This window comes from Molossus molossus, unplaced genomic scaffold (genome assembly GCF_014108415.1).
Source record: "Molossus molossus isolate mMolMol1 unplaced genomic scaffold, mMolMol1.p scaffold_m16_p_26, whole genome shotgun sequence".
Taxonomy (NCBI): domain Eukaryota; kingdom Metazoa; phylum Chordata; class Mammalia; order Chiroptera; family Molossidae; genus Molossus; species Molossus molossus.
In genome coordinates this window covers 337316-357625 of record NW_023425362.1, presented here as the reverse complement: position 1 = coordinate 357625, position 20310 = coordinate 337316, and the positions used below count along the sequence as shown (strand labels likewise).

General features: G+C 52.3%; 2 protein-coding genes across 2 annotated transcripts; both read left to right on the top strand.

Moving 5' to 3' along the window:
* Positions 1-771: 771 nt before the first annotated feature.
* On the top strand, positions 772-1781 carry ADM2 (adrenomedullin 2). The gene is made up of 2 exons (XM_036278173.1): positions 772-881; positions 1463-1781. The coding sequence occupies exons 1-2, from the start codon at positions 772-774 to the stop codon at positions 1779-1781; spliced, it is 429 nt and encodes a 142-aa protein (XP_036134066.1).
* A 15910-nt stretch (positions 1782-17691) lies between these two features.
* Positions 17692-20045, top strand: MIOX (myo-inositol oxygenase). Its single transcript, XM_036278227.1, has 10 exons — positions 17692-17728; positions 18108-18188; positions 18521-18601; positions 18723-18885; positions 19043-19110; positions 19235-19344; positions 19421-19488; positions 19577-19626; positions 19709-19821; positions 19903-20045. The coding sequence occupies exons 1-10, from the start codon at positions 17714-17716 to the stop codon at positions 20009-20011; spliced, it is 858 nt and encodes a 285-aa protein (XP_036134120.1). The 5' UTR covers positions 17692-17713; the 3' UTR covers positions 20012-20045.
* The last annotated feature ends 265 nt before the right edge of the window (positions 20046-20310 follow it).

The window sequence follows — 20310 nt, the reverse complement described above, 5'->3', positions numbered from 1 at the left end:
TTCCATGGATTTTTAGCTATAGGTGCGGTGTGTACTTATGTAACACACACAAAGAAAGCCCGGTGTATGGAGGAAACCAGGAATGGGGCGTCCAGCAGATCTGAGGCAGGAGCCCACAGTGGGTGGCAATGGGGGGTGGGTCTCACTTTTTACTTGTTTAAATTTCTTACAGGCCATTTATTACTCAGTAATGAGGGGAAAGGTACCGACTTTTCAGAATATAGCTGCTAGGGGGTCTTGAGGGAGTGTTGGCATTGTCTCTGGGAGGAACTGAATACCCCACCTGCTGTGTTCTCCCGCAAAGGTGCTGGCCAGGTCCCAGGGCCGCTCTCCCGCCCAGACCTTTGAGGGGTGGCACGCCCCCAGGAGCAGAGGCGGTGGGTGGGAACCCACCTGCTGACCGCACCCTCCCCTCGAGCACGGGCTCTTTCTGCCCGGGAAGTTGGGCCCCCACCAGGCTCCGGGAAAGCGTCCCCCCACTAGAGAGACGGGGTGCCCCCGCCAGCGCCGTCGGGTTCAGCCCGTTAGGCCGCCCCTTCCCGGCGCCCACAGTACCGCCCGCCCAGCCGCGCATCCGGGCCCCGCCTCCTGCTGCCAAGACGATTTAGCCCCGGAGGTGCCGAGGCTCCGTCCTGAGCAGGACTCTGAGACCCGCTCACCGCCGGAAGCCGGTGCCAGGCTGCCCGCCTCCACGCAGAGGGCTCCCCACGGGAGGGTGGCTCCAGACCCGAGCCCCCCAGCACCTGCCGTCCGGCCCTGCAGCCCGCGCCCATGGCCCGGCTCCTGCCGGTCACCCTCGGTTACATCAGCCTCCTCTACCTGCAGCTCCCGGGCACGCTGACCCGCTGCCGGGGCGGGAGCCGGCGGCCCGCCCCGCCCAGGTGAGTGGGCTCAGCCCAGCCTGTCCCTTGGCCGAAGCCACAGAAACCAGAAAGCCTGGGGAGGCTGTCCACCGACCCTGCCCCCTCCCCAGTCCTCCACCCCCTGCGTGGGGAAGACCCCTCCCCCCACAGCGAGGGCTTACCCTCTAAATCCACGACCAGCTTCCCGTGCCTTTAGCAACGCCTGAACAGTTCAAGAGTCCCCCCTTTCTTTGCTTCCCCTCCCAGGGCGGTCCTCCAACCCCACTGGCCGATAGGACTCCTCAATAGAGAGATGAGCTAGAGCACCAGAGGCTGAAGGGGTACCCAGGCCTGTCCACCTACCCCCACTCCGCAGGAAGGGCTGAGGGGGGTCACTCGGCCCTGAGCATAGTGATCCACAGAAGCCAGGGGTGCCCTTTGCCCAGGGAGGCACAAGTGAATGGGACATGTGATCTGGGCTGTGGACATGGCCGAGTCTCCAGGACCCAAGCTGAGCTCCAAGAGGACCTGGGGCTTCCTCTGGCAGTGCTCCAGGTGGAAAGGGGGGGGTCCTTGAAAGGCTCGGTCATTGCATTTACTCCCTCCATCTCCCCCTGCAGGGAGCCTCCAGCCCGGACCCTTTCCAGTGGCCTGCAGCCCCAGGACCCTGCACCTGGGCCTGTGATCTGCAAACCGCGCCAGGCCCTCCAGCCACAGAGGAGCACCAACCTGCCCCCTGCTAGGGGCCAGCCTCTCCGGAATGGTCCCCGTCGACACTCGGGTCCCCCAAGGCGCAGAGCCCAGCTCTTTCGGGTGGGCTGTGTGCTGGGCACCTGTCAGGTGCAGAACCTCAGCCACCGCCTATGGCAGCTCATCGCATCGGCTGGCCCGCGGGACTCAGCCCCCATTGACCCCAGCAACCCCCACAGCTATGGCTGAGGTGGGCAGGTCATACCCCCACCTGTCCCACCCAAATGCTGCACCCCAACCCCAGAGCTGCTGCCGAGCCCCAGACCCGGCCCAGCCACCCAGGGCTCCTGCAGACAGCAGTTTCTCCAACAGTGGTGGGGGCCCCTGAGGAGACCCCACACACCCACCAGGTGCTGCAGCAAGCAGCCTTGAACGGCTGTGGACCCAGAACCCATGTACATGGGTAGCCCCAGGCAGGTCTGCAGGCAGAGCTCATGCGCCCAGGGGGTCTGTACACACCAGGAGTGCTCACACTCGGGGGACAGCTGTGCAGTAGAGGTGGCCAGCAGCATCATATTCTGTAAAGGGCTTCAGAGGGAAGAGGTCTGCCCAAGAACGTGGAGAGAAGTCAGTCCTGAGCATGCAGTGCCCCCTCTGGGCAAGCAGGAGACCTGGTGTGGCCCTTTCCCTGCTGGGCCCATTGTCTGATTAAACATGCATGGTTGGCCGGCCCCAGGTCCCCCCCCCCCTTGTGCCCTTGAGATGAGGAGGGCAGCAGGGAGGACCCCTCTATGCTCCCCAGGGCTGGGTGAGGGAAGACAGGCTATGCTGGGAGCTGCACTACTCGGCCGCCCACTCTGGAGCCTGGAACCAGACCCCTGCCTGGGTCCCCTGTGGGCAGCTCAGGAGGAGGTCGGAGTCCAAGAGCTACACGGCTGTTCTGAGGCAGAACAGGGCAGATACGTTTCCCACCCGTCAGGGCCAGGCAGGCTGGCTTGCAGACAGCATCTCCCAGCCCAAATAGCTCCAGGAAATCAGAACCACCACCACCTCCAGGGGAGCCAGACAAGGGTGAGGGCTCCACAGGCAACGCAGGCTCCCTAGCCACTCCCCTGCCTACCAGGGGCACTCCGTGGGACCAGGTGTGGGGCGGCCGTAGGCTGGAGCAGAGAGCTCTGTGTCCCCAGGTGGGGCCTGTACACCTGCGGCTCCAGAGCCTGTCGGTGGCCCAAAGTGCTGACACCCCACACCACACGGGTACGACCCGGGGTTCAGAAAGGTGGTTTCTTTTATTTAGCAGACACTCATACAGCATTGAATTTGTCGGTATTTGCCCCTGTCACCCTTTCGCCACCCTGTGAGGGGGTGCACAAGCATTGTCCCAACTCTAGGGGCAGAAACTGCAGCCACAGAGGTCAAGGACAAAACCGCAGTCAGTGCAGAAGCCGCCCCAAAGCAGCTACTCCAGGCTGGAACTTGTGGGCGGGCCTCAGAGCCTGTGCCTGGGGCCACTGAGAGGCGTTGGCAGGCATGCAGGGAAGCCAGGAGAGGGGACCGGGCAATGAGGAAGATGGGTCCAGGAGGACCAAGTTGGAGCAAAGTCCTGGGCCTGCAGGTGGTTTGGTCCCGCTCAGGATGTTCCCCCGCCAGGGACATTTCCCGGCGGTGCACCCTTCTCACAGTAACACAGGCTGCCAGGCCCCTAGGATTGCACCTTGGTGTCCTCATCAAAACCCTCCCGGAGCCTTGGGCTGCTTTCCCTTGAGGCAGGATGGACTGTCGACCTAACGCATCGCTGTGCCGCCCTATCAGGAGGTCGCCTGCCCTGGTCAAAGCATCACACCTGTGTGCACTGGCCCCTGAGCTCCAGGCCATGCCCTGGCTGCCTACCTGACACCCCTCTGAGGTCCCAGAGCAGTACCCAAGCTCCCCCAGCCCCCCTCCCCACTCACTGCCTTCTTGCAGTTCCTGCTCTAGCCAAACCCCTTGTTAACCTAAGAATAAAAGGCCTTTCAACGTGAGAGAAACAAGCCTTTCTTTGAGATTTTGTAAAAATAACTATTCCTAAATCCCTGATTCAGGCAGAAATTCAAATAATGTTCCGATGAGGAGACCAAGGAGATGGGTATTGATGAGAAGGGGGAGGGAAAACTACTTCAGTAGAAGGAAGGCGTTGCTTCCGGTGCCGATAACGTGACAAAGTGATGCTGATTCTGAACAATGTTTTTAATTTCTGGTGTGTTCGTAATCAGTCCAGTGGTCATCACACCCACTTTCTTCATCTTTGCAAACAGTTCTTGGAGAGCCAAGGTTGCTCAGGCCCAGTGTGGAGGTTATCCTGCCCCCATTTTAACATCCAAAGAGTTGAGGCATACGCTGTGCAAGGCAGTTCCTCTGGGACGGCAGCTTCAGCTCCATTTATGTTTTTGTTTACATTTCCTCCCTTTTAATCAAGGTCTTTCTTTGAAAGCTTTGCTGTGCATCATGGCTTCTCCCCCTTCAGTGGCTCATTTTGGGTGTGTCCAGCCTGTGTCCTTCCCTTGTCTCCAGGAAGGCTCATTCCTGGTATATCATGTCCCACATAAGAGGCAAAGTGTTTTGTTTTGTGTTTTAAGTCCTCACCCGAGGATATTTTCCTACTTATTATCAGATAGAGTGGAAGGGAGGGAGAGAGAGAGACAGACAGACAGGGAAAAACATCAATGTGATCGACTGGCTGCCTCCTGCACGACCCCACCAGGGCCGGAGTTGAACCGCCACCGAGGTACATGCCCGTAACCAGAATCAAACCGGAGACTCATTGGTCCGCGGGCCAATGCTCCAACCGCTGAGCCAAACCTGCCAGGGCATGGTTTTTTTTTTAGGAGGTTTAGGCCACATGTGACAACAAGAACCCCAGAACAGAGGTGGGTTTACCGTCATGTCTAAGGGCAGACATCTGTAGTTTCTGGAAGTTTCTCGTGAAATCTCTGAGGCTTCAGTGATTATCTCAAAATGCTGAGCAACCATGACCAGAGTGAGGTGCTTCTAACACCGAGCTGTGCAAAACAAGTGTGTATAACACAAAACATTTCTATAATAAGAAACAAAATGCTCAGTTTAACTTAAAGAATAGATCTCACCGGGGAGGCAATACCTAAGGTCAGTCGGCTAAGATACTGGTGAACCGTGAGGTGTCAATGGGCCCTGCATTTAATCATTTGGCCTGTGTCCAGATTTTATCTGGTTTTATCTCTACCAGAGGTGTTTTATCAAGTACAACAGGAAGTATTTACAGAGCAACCCCACCTTGTTCAGCTAGGGTATGACCAAGAGCAAATCTATACTCTAATATAACTTGTGCAAAAGAACTTTAAAGGTTTTTACCGGTTGGCTTTTGCTTGGGTAGTCATCGCACTACCTGCCCAAGGAAAAGTATTTTTGCGTATCCGGTACCTTCGCTGGGGCTGACGTCGCCAGGCGTTGAACGTCCTCCACCGTGCCTGTAACCGGTGGCATGCTTTGACCTGTGAAGTAGGCGTAGCGATGATGCCCAGGGCTTAGAGAGGATGCCCGATGTGATCTTCCCAGACAGAAATTAAGGGGAAAAAAGAAACAGTAACTATTTTTTTTTTTTAAATTTTTATCCTCACCCGAGGACATTTTTCCATTTCTTGTACAGATAGAGTGGGAGGGAGAGAGAGGAAGGGAGAGAGAGAGAGAAACATCGACGTGAAGGGACACATCGAGTGGCTGCCACCCGCACGACCAACCAGGGCCGGGGACAAACTGCAACCAAGGTACGTGTCCTTAGTGGGAACCGAACCCGGGTCTCTCTGTACCGCAGGCCGACGCTCTAACCGCTGAGCCAAACCGGCCAGGGTGAGAAACAGTAACTATTATAGTGACTGCTTGGTCTCTCATATTTGTGTGTGTGAGAGAGAAAGGAATTAAAGTGAGGAAAAAAGGAAGGACAGGCAGGTGTGGGTTCTAGAGACCTGGTCTGGGACCTTGGGTCAGTTATCCCACAACAGGTGCCGTCTGCTGCACTTCCTACTAATTCTATTTATGTATGTATGTATTTATTTAAATCCTCACCTGAGGATTTTTTTTTGTTTGTTTTCAGACAGAGTGTAAGGGAGGGAGGGAGAGAGAGAGAGAAACACATTGATTGGTTGCCTCCCGCACAACCCCAACCAGGGCTGGGGACCGAACCACAACTGAGGTACGTGACCTTGACTGGAATCGAGCCTGCGACTCTTTGGTCTGTGGGCTGACACTCTGACTGCTAGGCCAAACTGGCCAAGGCTATTTATTTATTTAATCCTCACCCGAGGACATTTCTGCATTTATCTTCAGATAGAGCAAGAAGGAGAGAGGGAGGAAGAGAGAGAAACATCGATGTGAGAGAGACCCATCGAGTGGTTGCCACCCACACAACCCCAACCAGGGCCGGGGACAAAACTGCAACTGAGGTACGTGCCCTTAGTGGGAACCGAACAGGGGTATCTCTGGATGGTGGGCCGACGCTCTAACCCCTGAACCAAACCGGCCAGGGCTATTTATTTATTTTTAATGTTTTTTAATTGAGCCACAATCCACTGAGCCACACCAGCCGAGCACTTCCTAGTAATTTTATTTATTTATTTATTTTGGTGGTATATGCCCCTAGTAGGAACCGAACCTGGGACTCTCTGGTCTACAGGCCAACACTCAACCGCTGAGCCAAACTGGCCAGGGTAGTTCCTCGTCATTTTAAACTTCATATCCTCTGTTGGTTGAGCGGTCAGGTTAGTTGTAAGAACTTACTTTGAATTGGAAACATGGCCTGGCTGGTGTGGTTCAGTGGTTGAGTGTTGACCTATACACCAAGAGGTCACCGGTTCAATTCCTGGTCAGGGCACATGCCCAGGTTGTGGACTGGTCCCCAGTGGGGGGCATGCAGGAGGCAGCCAATCTATGTTCTCTCTCATCAGTGTTTCTATCTTTCTCTCCCTATCTCTCTAAAATCAATAAAGAAAAAAAAGTAAATTGGAAACCTGAATCAAAGAGTCAACACCTTTAATTTGGTCACACGAGGACTAGTGAAGAGTACCTGAAATTCTGGAGCGATCAGGTAGAAAGGAAAACATGCATGTTTTAATGTTTTTTTAAAACAGGTATAATTTACCAACTTGCTATAGCTCATAGGTACCTTAGGAGAAAATAATCTTTCTTGTCTCTGGAAAATAAGGTTCAGAAACCAGTAATATTTCATATAAAGACTCATCAAATTATAATCATTCTTTTTTTTCTTTATTGATTTTAGAGAGAGAGGAAAGGAGAGGGAGAGAGAAATGGAAACACTGATGAGAGAGAACATTGATTGGTCACCTCCTGCAAGCCCCCCACTGGGGATCAGACCCACAACCTGGGCATGTGCCCTGACTGGGAATCCAACTGGTGACCTCTTGGTGCAGGGTCTACTCTCAACCACTGAGCCACATCAGCAGGGTTATAATCATTCTTATTAGTTCATTTAGTCCATGTTATTAATTCTTGTTGACATTGATCTTTTTTTTAAAATCCTCACCTGAGGATATTTTTTTACATTTATTTTCAGACAGAGTGGGAGAGAGAGAGAGAGAGAGAGAAACATCGAAGTGAGAGAAACACATCGATTGGTTGCCACCCACACGACCCCAAACGAGGCCGGGGATGAACAGCAACCAAGGTACGTGCCCTTGGTTGGAATCGAACTCGGAACTGACACTCCGCAGACTGACACTCTAACCGCTGAGTCAAACCTGCCGGGGCAACCAACCTTGATCTTTTTAACAGTTTCATGATTCCGTTTTCCCCTAGAGTTCTCTAAATCTTGGCTCAGTTCAGTGTTACGCATTTCAACTTGTCAGAAACCTGTATTTGTCAGGGTTCGTTTTTTATGAATCTTTGAAGATGAGACACATTGGTAGGAACATTTTTGTCAAAGCAGGGAGTGAAACAGTAACTGACTGCAAATGACAAAAGATAAAAATGGCTGTAAGAGTCCTCATACACACACACACATATGATGTAATCGACTTAGCTCTCCATCCCAATCTTGGTTTGACCATATATAATTTTTTCCCTCCCCCCCCCCCACATCCTCCACAAACCTTCTGCAATTTCTCTAACTCTCCTGCAACATACATATATATACTTTTCAGTTTGGGTCCTATTATTTTCTGTCTTAATTTGAAACATGTTTGGGGAAGGACAAAATTTTCTTTTTATTTATTTTTTTCTTTATTGACTTTAGAGAGAGGAAGGGAGAGGGAGAGAGAGATAGAAACATCAATTAAAAAAAAATCAATAAGAGAGATCATTGATTGGCCACTTCCTGCATGCCCCCCAATGGGGATCAGGCCCACAAGCTGGGCACGTGCCCTGATCGGGAATCGAACCAGTGACCTCCTGGTGCAGGGTCGACGCTCAACCACTGAGCCACACCGGCCGGGCTTCCTTTTTTTTTTTTTTAACCAAAAACACCCCATGTCCTTTATATGCTTCCTTATCTTTTTTTTTTTTATCCTCACCCGAGAACATTTTTCCATTTTTTGCACAGATAGAGTGGGAGGGAGAGAGAGAGAAACATCGACGTGAAAGGGACACATCGAGTGGCTGCCACCCGCATGATCAACCAGGGCCGGGGACAAACTGCAACCGAGGTACATGCCCTTAGCGGGAACTGAACCCGGGTCTCTCCGGACCGCAGGTCGACGCTCTAACCGCTGAGCCAAACTGGCCAGGGCTATGCTTCCTTATCTATAAAACACATCTTATTTTCCTTGCCTTCAACAAAACTGCATGTCCACACTTCATAGCTTCCATTGAAAATACATATCCTCTTTCTTTTTTTTTTTTAAATCCTCACTCGAGGATATTTTTTTCATTCATCTTCAGATAGAGCGGGAGGGAGAGAAAAGGAGAGAGAGAGAGAGAAACATCCACGTGAGAGGGACACATCGACTGGTTGCCTCATGCACGACCCGACCAGGGATGGGGACAAACCGCAACCGAGGTACGTGCCCTTGACTGGAATTGAACCCGCGACTCATCAGTCTGTGGGCAGACGCTCTAACCAATGAGCAAGACTGGCCAGGGCCACATCCTGTTTCTTATACATGGTCATTTTGCTTCATCCTTATTGGTTTTTTAGTAGTTTTATAAAAACTTTAGCTCTTTTACAAGAACATTTTGGCAAGGGAACTTAGACAGAGTGTCTTCTCTTTGGCCTCCCCAGCCAGTGTTTTGGTTGGTTGCTGGGTGTTCACATATCAAAGACACATTCAAGAGTCATGACTTACAGAGACAAAGTAGGTTCTTCAGTATTATACCAGGACACCTTAGAATTTTACATACTTTTTAGAACACTTATGTTAATAACATATCATATAAATATAGTCAAAGGTTTAGTCATTTATTTGACAATGTCTGCCATGTAATTTAACATACCAAGCAGGCCTATTTATTTGTTTATTTATTATTAGCCTCACCCGAGGACATTTTTCCACTTTTTGTTCAGATAGAGTGGGAGGAAGAGAAAGGAAGAGAGAGAGAGAGAGAGAGAAACATCGAAGTGAAAGGGACACATCGAGTGGCTGCCACCCACACGACCAACCAGGGCCAGGGACAAACTGCAACCGAGGTACATGCCCTTAGCGGGAACCAAATCCAGGTCTCTCTGGACTGCAGGCCCACGCTCTAACCGCTGAGCCAAACCGGCCAGGGCAGGCCTAATTAATTTAATATTTATTTTTTATAAAGAGGGAACATGAATATTTTGAGGTGTTTCAGGGGTCCTCTGAAATAATCTCAAAGTTATTCTTAGATCAGAAAGACTTAATTTAGAATCTGATTTTGGGAAGTTTGTTAAACATATAAACATTTTAAAACATTTGGTAAGATAGACATAGGTCATTGTGGAACCATACCCAATGAAATAATATGTAATTATTCTTTTAACCAAAGTGAGAATAAAAAATTTCAAAGACAAATAGTTGTAAGCAAAATTTTAGCTCTTTTAATAGTAAGAAGATTCAGTTTACTTAAGCAATTAATGACCTGGTAATAAAGAACTCAGGGAATCATTTTACTAAAGCACAGAATCTTTGCTTTCCCTTTATAATTTCTTATTAAGGACGTTCCAACAGTACAGGAAATTTTGTTCTTTTAGTAGAGAAATAACATTTTTAGCTTCATATAAGCACAAGCTTGATATTAAACCTTAATTTTTTAAAATAATTTTTCTTTATTGATTTTAGAGAGGGAGGAATGGAGAGAGAGAGAGATAAAGACATTGATGAGTGGATGGGACGGGGGCTGGGGTGGGATCAGAAGGAGGGGGTCAATTGAAGAGGAAAGGAAAAGCATTTGTAACAAAATTAAATTAATAAAAAAAATTTTTTAAAAAGACACTGACTAGAGAAAACATTGATTGGCCGCCTTCTGCATGCCCCCCACTGGGGATTGGGCCCACAACCTGAGCAGGTGCCCTGACCGGGAATTGAACCGGTGACCTCTCGGTGCATGGGTCAATGCTCAACCACTGAGCCACACCAGCCGGGCTGAAAATAATGTAGATATTTAATCATTTTTATTTTTTAATTTAACTTAGTAAAACTGTAAAGTTTCAAATTACCAAAAGATTTTGGTAAACTTTTTTTTTTTAATCCTCACCCGAGGACATTTTTGTGTTTATCTTCCGATAGAGCAGGAGGAAGAGAGGGAGGAAGAGAGAGAGAGAAACATCAACGTGAGAAAGACACATTGAATGGTTGCCACCCACACGATTCCAACCAGGGCTGGGGATAAACTGTAGCCGAGGACATGCCCTTAGAGGGAACTGAACCCTGGACTCTTCGGTCTGTGGGCCGACCCTCTAACCGCTGAGCCAAACTGGCCACGGCTGGGAAACTATTTTATTTATTTATTTATTTATTTATTTATTTATTTATTTATTTATTTATTTATTTTTAATCCTCACCCGAGGACATTTTTCCATTTTTTGTTCAGATAGAGCGGGAGGGAGAGAGAGGAAGAGAGAGAGAGAAACATCGACGTGAAGGGACACATCGAGTGGCTGCCACCCACACGACCAACCAGGGCCGGGGACAAACTGCAACCGAGGTGTGCGCCCTTAGCGGGAACCGAACCCGGGTCTCTCAGGACCGCAGGCCGACGCTCCAACCGCTGAGCCAAACCGGCCAGGGCTGGGAAACTATTTTAAGTACACATACAATAAAATAATTATTGCTGTAAATTTTCACCAAAAAAACCTCTTCTTTTGCCGGGCTGGTGTGGCTCAGTGGATTGAGGGTCACCCCATGGACTGAGAGGTCCTAGTTCGATTCCTGGTCAGGGCACATGTCGGGGTTTCAGGCTCCATCCCCACTAGGGGGTGTGCAGGAGGCAGCCATCAATGTTTCTCTCTCACATTGATGTTTCTCTCTCTCCCTTCCTCTTTAAAAAAAATCAATAAAAAGCCCTGGCCAGTTTGGCTCAATGGTTGAGCGTCGGCCTGCAGACCAGAGAGTCTGGGTTCGGTTCCCATTAGGGGCACGTACCACCAAAAAAAAAAAAAAATCAATAAAAACATATTTTTAACAAAAAAAACCTCTTATTTCCATCTATTTAATTTATTATTTTTAATTGATTTTGAGAGAGAGAGAAACATCAATTTGTTGTTCCACTTATTTATATATTCATTGGTTGTTGGTTTTTTTTAATCCTCACCTGAGGATATTTTTCCATTTATCATCAGATAGAATGGGAGGGAGAGACAGGGAAAGAGAGAGAAACATCTAACATACACGCCACGACCAGGGAATCGAACCTGTAACCTTTATGGTGCATGGGATGGCATTCCAACCAATTGAGCCACACTGGCCAGGGTGTCCTTGATACTATTTTTTTAAAATATGTTTTTATTGATTTTTTTTTTTCCTGAGAGAGAGAAGAAGGGAGAAAGAGATAGAACATGGATATGAGAGAGATACATGGATCAGCTGTCCTGGTCAATGGGTCGTGGGAGCATTAGCTCTCGGACTGAAGGGTCGCAGGTTCAATTCCCAGTCAAGGACACGTACCTGGGTTGATCGCCTGCCCTGGTTGAGGTGGTGAAAGAGGCAACCATTCAATGTGTCTCTCTACCATCGATGTTTCTCTCTCTCTTTTTCTCCCTCCCTCCCTTCTAGTTTGTCTAAAAATCAGTAGAAAAAGTGTCCTTGGGTGAGGATTAACAACAAAAAGTTTCATTTTCCCTTTTCTTTTGCTATGTTTAGTCTCAGGTGGTTGTGAGCTGTCTACATTTCTGCTTATCTGTAGGAAGAACTTGAAAGTTCCTGAGGAGACTTTCGTTTTTATTTTTTTTTAAGAAAAAGAAATATGGCCCTGGCCAGTTTGGCTTAGCGGTTGAGCGTCGGTCTGCGGACCAGAGAGTCCCGGGTTCGGTTCCCATTAAGGGCATGTAACTTGGTGCAGTTTGTCCCCAGCCCTGGTTGGTTGTGTGGGTGGCAACCACTCAATGTGTCCCTTTCACATCAATGTTTCTCTCTCTCTCTTCCTCTCTCTCCCTTCCACTCTATCTGAACAAAAAAAAAATGGAAAAAATCTCCTCCAATGAGGATTAAAAAAAAAAATCCTACTAGACTTTTAATTTTGCCAAATTTCTGATCATAGAGTTATTAAATATTTTTGAAATATCTTGTCAGGTCTCAGGCAGGACAAACAGTAAAAATTTAAACCATCTACTCAAGTGCTGGCCAGTTTGGCTCAGTGGTTAGTGTTGGCCCAAGGACCAAAGAGTCTCAGGTTCGACTCCAATCACGGGCACATACTTCGGTTGCGATTCGGTCCCTGGCCCTGCTCAGGGTCATGCGGAGGCAACCAGTTGAAGTGTCTTTCTCACATCAATGTTTCTCTCTCTCTCTCTTCCTCCCTCCCACTCTATCTGAAGATAAATGGGAAAAAAATGTCTTCAGGTGAGGATTTAAAAAAAAGATCTACTCAAATGGTCAGACTTTCATTTAAAGAAGTTATCTGTTGCCCAGCTGGTGTGGCTCCGTGATTGAGCATCAGCCCCTGCACCAAGAGGTCGCTGGTTTGATTCCCGGTCAGGGCGCACGCCCAGGTTGTGGGCCCGATCCCCAGTGAGGGGAGTGCAGGAGGTGGCCAGTCGATGTTCTGTCTCATCCATGTTTCTCTCTCTCTCTCCCTCTCCCTTCCTCTTTTTCCAAAACCAATAAAGGAAAAAAATGTTTAAAAAGGGAAGTTATTTGTCTTTTAGAAGCTTCTTCTTATCAACCAAAGAATGTATCCCATTGTCCCCAAAAGTCTGGACCCTTCTCCTTGCAAAGTCTCTTTCTTATGACCGAGAAAAGAACAGGAAGTAAAAGAACACAGTCAAATGAGTTCCCTGACCAGGAAAACCCCTGTAGAGCGATTCACCCACTGGGACACTTGTGAGAAGCGTGACAGCCGTGTAAAGTCCCTCTTGAAAAAAAAACGATGCTGTGGGTAGCGAGTTCCCACAGCACCCCGCTACTTGCTAGCATCTGGACAATGATCCCTGGGGAAATGGCCCCCTGTAAGAAAAAACCCTCCCCTGAGGGAAAATCCCCTCCTGACCTCAAATAAAGGCATTTGACCTCAACCAGGAAACAGAAGGAGGTCTGGACGTCAGAGGGGTCCACAGTCAGGGAGACAGTCGTCCCCGGAAGCGGCCGGCACAGTAAAGGTTCAGTAGTTACCACCCCTGTCTCCAGGGGACACCAGCACATGCAGGTGAGGCCAGGTCAGACCTCACTCCTAACACCAGATATGTTCACCTAAAAATAAAAGGCTGTTCTAAGTGAGAGACAACAAGCGTTTATTTGAGATCAAAGAATAGCTATTTGGGAATCACGGGTTCAGGCAGAAGCCCAAATAATGTTCCAGTTGGGAGACAAAGGCAGGGATTTTGATGAGAAAGGGGAGGGAGCAACTCCATCCATAGAAGGTAGGCATTGCTATTGGTGCCGATCACATGACACAGTGACGTTGATGCTAAACAGTGTCTTTAATTTTCAGTCTGGTAGTCACCAGTCCAGTAGTTGTAATATTTGCTTTCAGGTTATCCCTGCAAACCGTTCTTTGAGAAACAAGGTTGCTCAGGCCCAGTGCGGAGGTTATCTGGCCCAGTTTGAGCATCCCAAAGATGTGAGGCATAAGTTCCAGCTCCATTTTAAAATCTTTTTTTTTTCTTTATTGATTTTTTAGAGAGAGAGGAAGGAAGAGGGAGAGAGAGAGAAACATCGATGAGAGAGAACATTGACTGGCCGCCTCCTGCATGCCCCCCACTGGGGATTGGGCCTACAACCTAGGCATGTGCCCTGAACGGGAATCGAACAGGCGACCTCTTGGTGCAGGGTTGACACTCAACCACTGAGCCACACTAGCTGGGCTCCAGCTCCATTTTATTTGCTTTTTATCCTCACCCGAGGACATTTTTGCATTTATCAGATAGAGCAGGAGGGAGAGAGGGGGGAAGAGAGAGAAACATTGATGTGAGAGAGGCACATCAACTGGTTGCCACCCACACAACCCAACTGGGGCCAGGGACACACTGCAACCAAGGTATATGCCCTTAGCAGGAACCGAACCTGGGACTCTCTGGTCCGTGGGCCAACGCTCTAACTGCTGAGCCACACGACCAGGACTCCAGCTCCATTTTATTTATTTATTTATTTTTTATCCTCACCCGAGGTCATTTTTCCATTTTTTGTTCAGATAGAGCGGGAGGGAGAGAGAGAGAGAAACATCGACGTGAAGGGACACATCGAGTGGCTGCCACCCGCACGACCAACCAGGGCCGGGGACAAACTGCAACCGAGGTACATGCCCTTAGCGGGAACCGAACCCGGGTCTCTCTGTACCGCAGGCCGACGCTCCAACCGCTGAGCCAAACCGGCCAGGGCTCCAGCTCCATTTTAAAGTGGCTTTGTCTGGCCTGGCCGGTGTGGCTCAGTGGATTGAGTGCCCTCCCATGGACTGAGAGGTCCCCTTTCAATTCCTGGTCAGGGCACATGCCTGGGCTGCAGGTTCGATCCCCCACAGGGGCCATGCAGGAGGCAGCGATCGATGTTTCTCCCTCACATCGATGTTTCTATTGCTCCCTCCCTTTCTCTCTGAAAAATCAATAAAGCCCTGGTCAGTTTGGCTCAGTGGTTAGAGCGTCAGCCTGCGGTCCAGAGAGACCCGGGTTCAGTTCCCACTAAGGGCATGTACCTCAGCTGCAGTTTGTCCCTGGCCCTAGTTGGGTTGTACAGGTGGCAACCACTTGATGTGCCCCTTTCACGTCGATGTTTCTCTCTCTCTCTCTCTCCCCCTCTCTCTCCCTCCCATTCTATCTGAACAACAACAAAAAAATCAATAAAAACATATTTAAAAAAATAAAGTGTTGCCCTGGCTGGTTTGGCTCAGCAGTAGAACGCCAGCCCGCAGACCAATGTGTCGCAGGTTCAATTCCGGCCAAGGGCACGTACCTTGGTTGCAGTTTGTCCCCGGCCCTAATCGGGTCATGCAGGAGGCAACCAGTCGATGTGTCTCTCTCCCATCAATGTTTCTCTCTCTCTCTCTTTCTCTTTTTTTTTTTTTTTTTATCCTCACCCGAGGATATTTTTCCATTTTTTGTACAGATAGAGTGGGAGGGAGAGAGAGGAAGGGAGAGAGAGAGAGAGAAACATCGACGTGAAGGGACACATCGAGTGGCTGCCACCCGCACGACCAACCAGGGCCGGGGACAAATTGCAGCCGAGGTACATGCCCTTAGCGGGAACCGAACCCGGGCCTCTCCCGACCGCAGGCCGACGCTCTAACCGCTGAGCCAAACTGGCCAGGGCCCTTTCTCTTTCTTTCTCTCCTTCTCTCTCCCTCTCACTCTGTCTGAAGATAAATGCAAAAATGTCCTTGGGTGAGGATAAAAATAAATAAATAAAGTGGCTTCGTCCGTATTATTGTTTTCACTCCTCACTCTCTCTTCTTTTTTTTTTTTTTATCCTCACCTGAGGAAATTTTTCCATTTTTTTTTTGTTCAGATAGAGTGAGAGGGAGAGAGAGAGAGACATTGACGTGAAAGGGACACATCGAGTGGTTGTCATCCCCACAACCCAACCAGGGCCGGGGACAAACTGCAACCGAGGTACACGCCCTTAGCGGGAACCGAACCTGGGTCTCTCTGGACCACAAGCCGACGCTCTAACCGCTGAGCCAAACCGGCCAGGGCCTCACTCCCTCTTCTTATCACATTTCTGTCATCCAACTCCCAGCCATGCCCGCCCAGTGTGGCTCAGTGGTTGAGCGCTGACCGTGCACCAAGAGGTCGTTGGTTTGATTCCCAATCAGGGCACATGGCCGGCTTGTGGGCCTGATCCCCGGTAGGGGGCATGCAGGAGGCGGCCAATCGATGTTCTCTCTTATCCATATTTCTGTCTCTCTCCCCTCTTCCTTCCTCTCTCTCTCAAGTTAAAAACAAAAACAAAAACAAAAAAACAAATCTCACCCATTTGCTGCTTCTCCTCGTCTAGGCCACCACCTGGAAACATTACGGAATAAATCATGCCCTCCTACCCTTTGCGGGGCTGACGTGCTAGTGGGAAGGAACAGAAGGAAACAAACCTCAAAGGTAAAAGAAGCCAGTAACACCACAGGTGGGAAGTTCGAGGTGCTATGGGACATGACAGTGCCCCCAGATAGCTTCAGCTTGGACAGGAGGAGCCCCGGGTAGTCAGAGTAGCCTCCCACAGGCCTCTTGCCTTGTGAAGCCCGATGTGGGCGCTCCGACCCACACACCCACCAGCCCGTGAGGTGTGGCCTCTGTCCAGCATGAGACAAGGACGCGTTTGGCTCTGTGTCTGCCTCTTCGTTGGAGAACGTCAGTGCAGGTATGTTTGTGAGCTCAGACCCTGCTGTGTCTGCAGCACCCAGACCCGGCCCCTACATGACCAGGGCTGTTTGAATTCATCTCTGTCCAGACTCCCAAAGGAGCCTCACCCTGAGAGCCAGGCAACGACCCACCTTGAGCAAAGCCCAGCCGGGCTCCCCTCAGCCCTCTGCTCCCTGTGGCCGCACCCAGTACTAGTACAGTCCCCACCTCTGAGGCCTCATCACCCTGCCCGGCTGGGAGCAGGAATCCTGTCGAGTCAGTTTAGCAAGAACCACCCCACCGGTGACTCGTGATGTCTCCTCTCGGCAGCCTCCCTCCCTGACCGCCCCCGCCGAGGAGAGACGGTTCCATGACGGGACTGCCGCCCAACCGTGAACGGGACCCAGGCCAGAGCGGGGGTTTGCTACGGCAACCCTGCAGACACCAATCCCAGCTGGAGTTTGTTCTGACCTAAGTTGGCACCCTTCCCCGACCCCCTGCTGTGTGCGGTCCCTGGAACAGGCCCTGTCCTGACCTGGTCAAGCGTGCAAAGTGATTTCTGTACCTGGGAGCATTCCTGCACTAGTACCTGTGACCACCCCGCCCCTACCCTGCCAAGCTGTGCAGGGACCCGTTGGGTCTTGCAGCCGCCCACGGCATGCCTCCTATGTGCGTTTCCCTTCATAAACTCTATTAATTACCAGACTTGAGCGGCAGCCTCTTCATTGGGTAGATTTCCAGTGCAGGGGCTTTCCCCATATCTGCTGTAAGAACACCCTGCCCCCCACTATGCTCCTGCCCCTCACTATGCTCCTGGCTGTATTCTGGTGGAGCCCAACCTTGCCCCTGCTACAACCATGTTTGGTCAAGTCTTTCTTCCCATTGTAACACGTGTCAGAGTATGTTTTCCTGAAACAGGGCCCTGCCCAGAATCCCAGGTGCCTGAGGTGATGGGGGTAGCGTCCGGGTTCCGCCCCCTGGCCGGAGGGCCCTGTGGTGGGCATGGCTGTGTTTGAAGCCTGTGGGACACAGTGGCAGGACCTCCCAAGCAGGCCAGCTGTCCGGGAGGGAGTCTCAGCTCAGGGGGAAGGGGCTGGGCTGCTCCTGTGCTGACACATCACTTCTTGGAGGCCGGGAGCAGGGTGGATGGTCACTCATTACCAGGGGCCCAGGTCAAGGGGCTGGGTGGTGTCTGGTCACTTATTTAACCTGTGGGCACATATAAGGGCACACGGCCTGGTGGGCTCCTGCCCACCTGCCCGCTCTGCTCCCTCTTAGGATGAAGGTGGCTGTGGTGAGTCCCCCAGGCCCTGTGCAGACCGGCCCCACTGACCACTCACCAGTGGCCCCTTCCCAGCCTGCTCTTCCTCTTGGGACCACCGGGCTCCCAGTGCACCCAGGTCCTGGGACGGCGATGGGAGTAGGGTCTGTGCCCCACACAGCATCCTCCTGGGAGCAGGCCCCCGGATGACGTCCTCTGCAGACTAGGCCTGGCCAGGGCTGCTGGCCGGTGCGGGACCGGAGACGCGTGTGCTGTGGAGGGCTGTGCTCTGGGGCAGCCACGGGCCTCGGCCACTGTCTCCAGGTTTAGCCAGGCTCATGTCCTTGGTGGGGTCCCTGCTTCCTGACAGAGCTGGCATCATGGTGAAATGTTTCCCTCCTCACCCAACCAGGGCCCAGACCCTTCCCTGGTCTATAGGCCTGAGGTGGACCCAGAGGCAGCCAAGGACAAGGGCAGCTTCCGGAACTACACCGTGAGGACCCTGCCCCACCCTGGAGGAACGGGGTCCTGGACCCCTAACCTCCCTCCTTCCGAAGCCCCACCCCAGCCCTACCTCCCAAGCCTGACCCCCTTGGCCCCCCCAAACCCCTTCTGGCCCCGTTCCAACCCAGGATTGTGCCCTCCTGCCCACCCCACCCAGCCCAGCCCTTCCCTGGGGAGGGCAACATTATCCTGGGCACAGGTGCAGGTCAGGCCCCTGGGGAAGCCCCGTTCCTCCTGTGGGGCCAGCCCTGGGAGAGGGGAGGCAGTGGACCCCGGGTGTGAAGCCCAGGGGTTGGCAGCTGCCTGGCTGACCCTCTGCAGTCCGGCCCGCTCCTGGACCGTGTCTTCACCACCTACAAGCTCATGCACACGCACCAGACGGTGGGCTTCGTCAGGAGGAAGGTACCTGGCTGCCTCTTGTGCCACACTCAGGGTGGGGCTGCCCCCCCGAGTGCGGAGTGGACGGAAGTGGACTGGCCCTGGTCCACCCCGTGGCCCTGCTGACTCCGCCCTCCTGGCACAGCACGCCCAGTTCCAGAGCTTCTCCTACAAGAAAATGACTGTCTTGGAGGCTGTGGACATGCTGGACGAGCTGGTAGACGAGTCGGACCCCGATGTGGACTTCCCCAACTCCTTCCATGCCTTCCAGACGGCTGAGGGCATTCGGAAGGCCCATCCTGACAAGGGTGCGCCCCTCCTGGGCTCTGGGGGGGGAGGCCTCGCTGCCTCCAGGGCTGGTGGGGGGCAGACGGGCTGCCCTTTCCCAGTAGACCCTGCCCTGCCTGCTGCTCCCCTACGCTGGCCCCAGCACCCTGCCAGCCGGTCCTGTTCTTCTCCCTCCAGACTGGTTCCACCTCGTAGGGCTCCTGCACGACCTGGGGAAGGTCTTGGCTCTAGCGGGGGAGCCCCAGGTGAGGGCAGGGACGGAGGGGGCATGGCGGGGGTGGGGCCGGGACAGCCTCCGCTCTGGGCTTGGGGCACCCACTTGGTGGGCAAGCCGGTCATGCCCACTCATGGCTGCCTGTCCGTCCCCAGTGGGCGGTTGTTGGAGACACCTTCCCGGTGGGCTGCCGCCCCCAGGCCTCTGTGGTGTTCTGTGACTCCACCTTCCAGGACAACCCTGACCTCCAGGATCCTCGATACAGGTGCCCCTCCACCGCTGCCGGTCCTCCCCATCCCCAAGGTGCTTCTGAGCCCCTCACCCTCCATCTCTCTCTGCAGCACAGAGTTCGGCATGTACCAGCCACACTGTGGGCTTGAGAATGTCCTCATGTCCTGGGGCCATGATGGTGAGGCTGGTTAGAGGTGGCAGGGATGCTCGGCCCACGGTGGGGACCAACCCCTGGGTGCCTGGTGGTGACCCCCTCTCTCCCACAGAGTACATGTACCAGATGATGAAGTTCAACAACTTCTCCCTGCCCCCAGAGGTAGGTGTGTGTGTGGGGGGGTGCACGCTGAGAGCCCCCCCCCAACCCGCCCACTCTGGGTGTGGCCTCTTCCTGTCCTCAGGCCTTTTACATGATCCGGTTTCACTCCTTCTACCCTTGGCACACCGGCGGCGACTACCGGCAGCTGTGCAGTGAGCAGGACCTGGCCATGCTGCCCTGGGTGCGGGAATTCAAGTACAGCCCTCCCCATGGGGTTGGGAGGGTGGGGAGAGGGGCTGGGGCTTCCCATGAGTCACTGTCCCCCCCTTGCTGCAGCAAGTTTGACCTGTACACCAAGTGTCCCGACCTGCCGGACGTGGACAAGCTGCGACCCTACTACCAGGGGCTCATTGACAAGTATTGTCCTGGGGTCCTGAGCTGGTGACTGGCCTGCCCACCCTGCTCGGCCTGGCTGGGTGCCCCAGGGGGACAGCCACTGTCAGGCACAGTGACAACCCACCCCAGCCTCTCTGGGGACTCCCAACACCCACCTGCCATCTGTGCTCCCCACCCTCATGTCCTGTTGCTTGTTGGCAATAAACCTTGAAGCAGCCGGAGTCTGAGCCTCACTGAGCCGTGTGAGTTATGGCTGCAGGGCCGTCTGTGTGCAGGGAGGCAAGCCCATGTCCCCTTGGACATGTGCCTGTTGCCATAAACATCTTGCTTGTCCTCCCCGCTCCCACG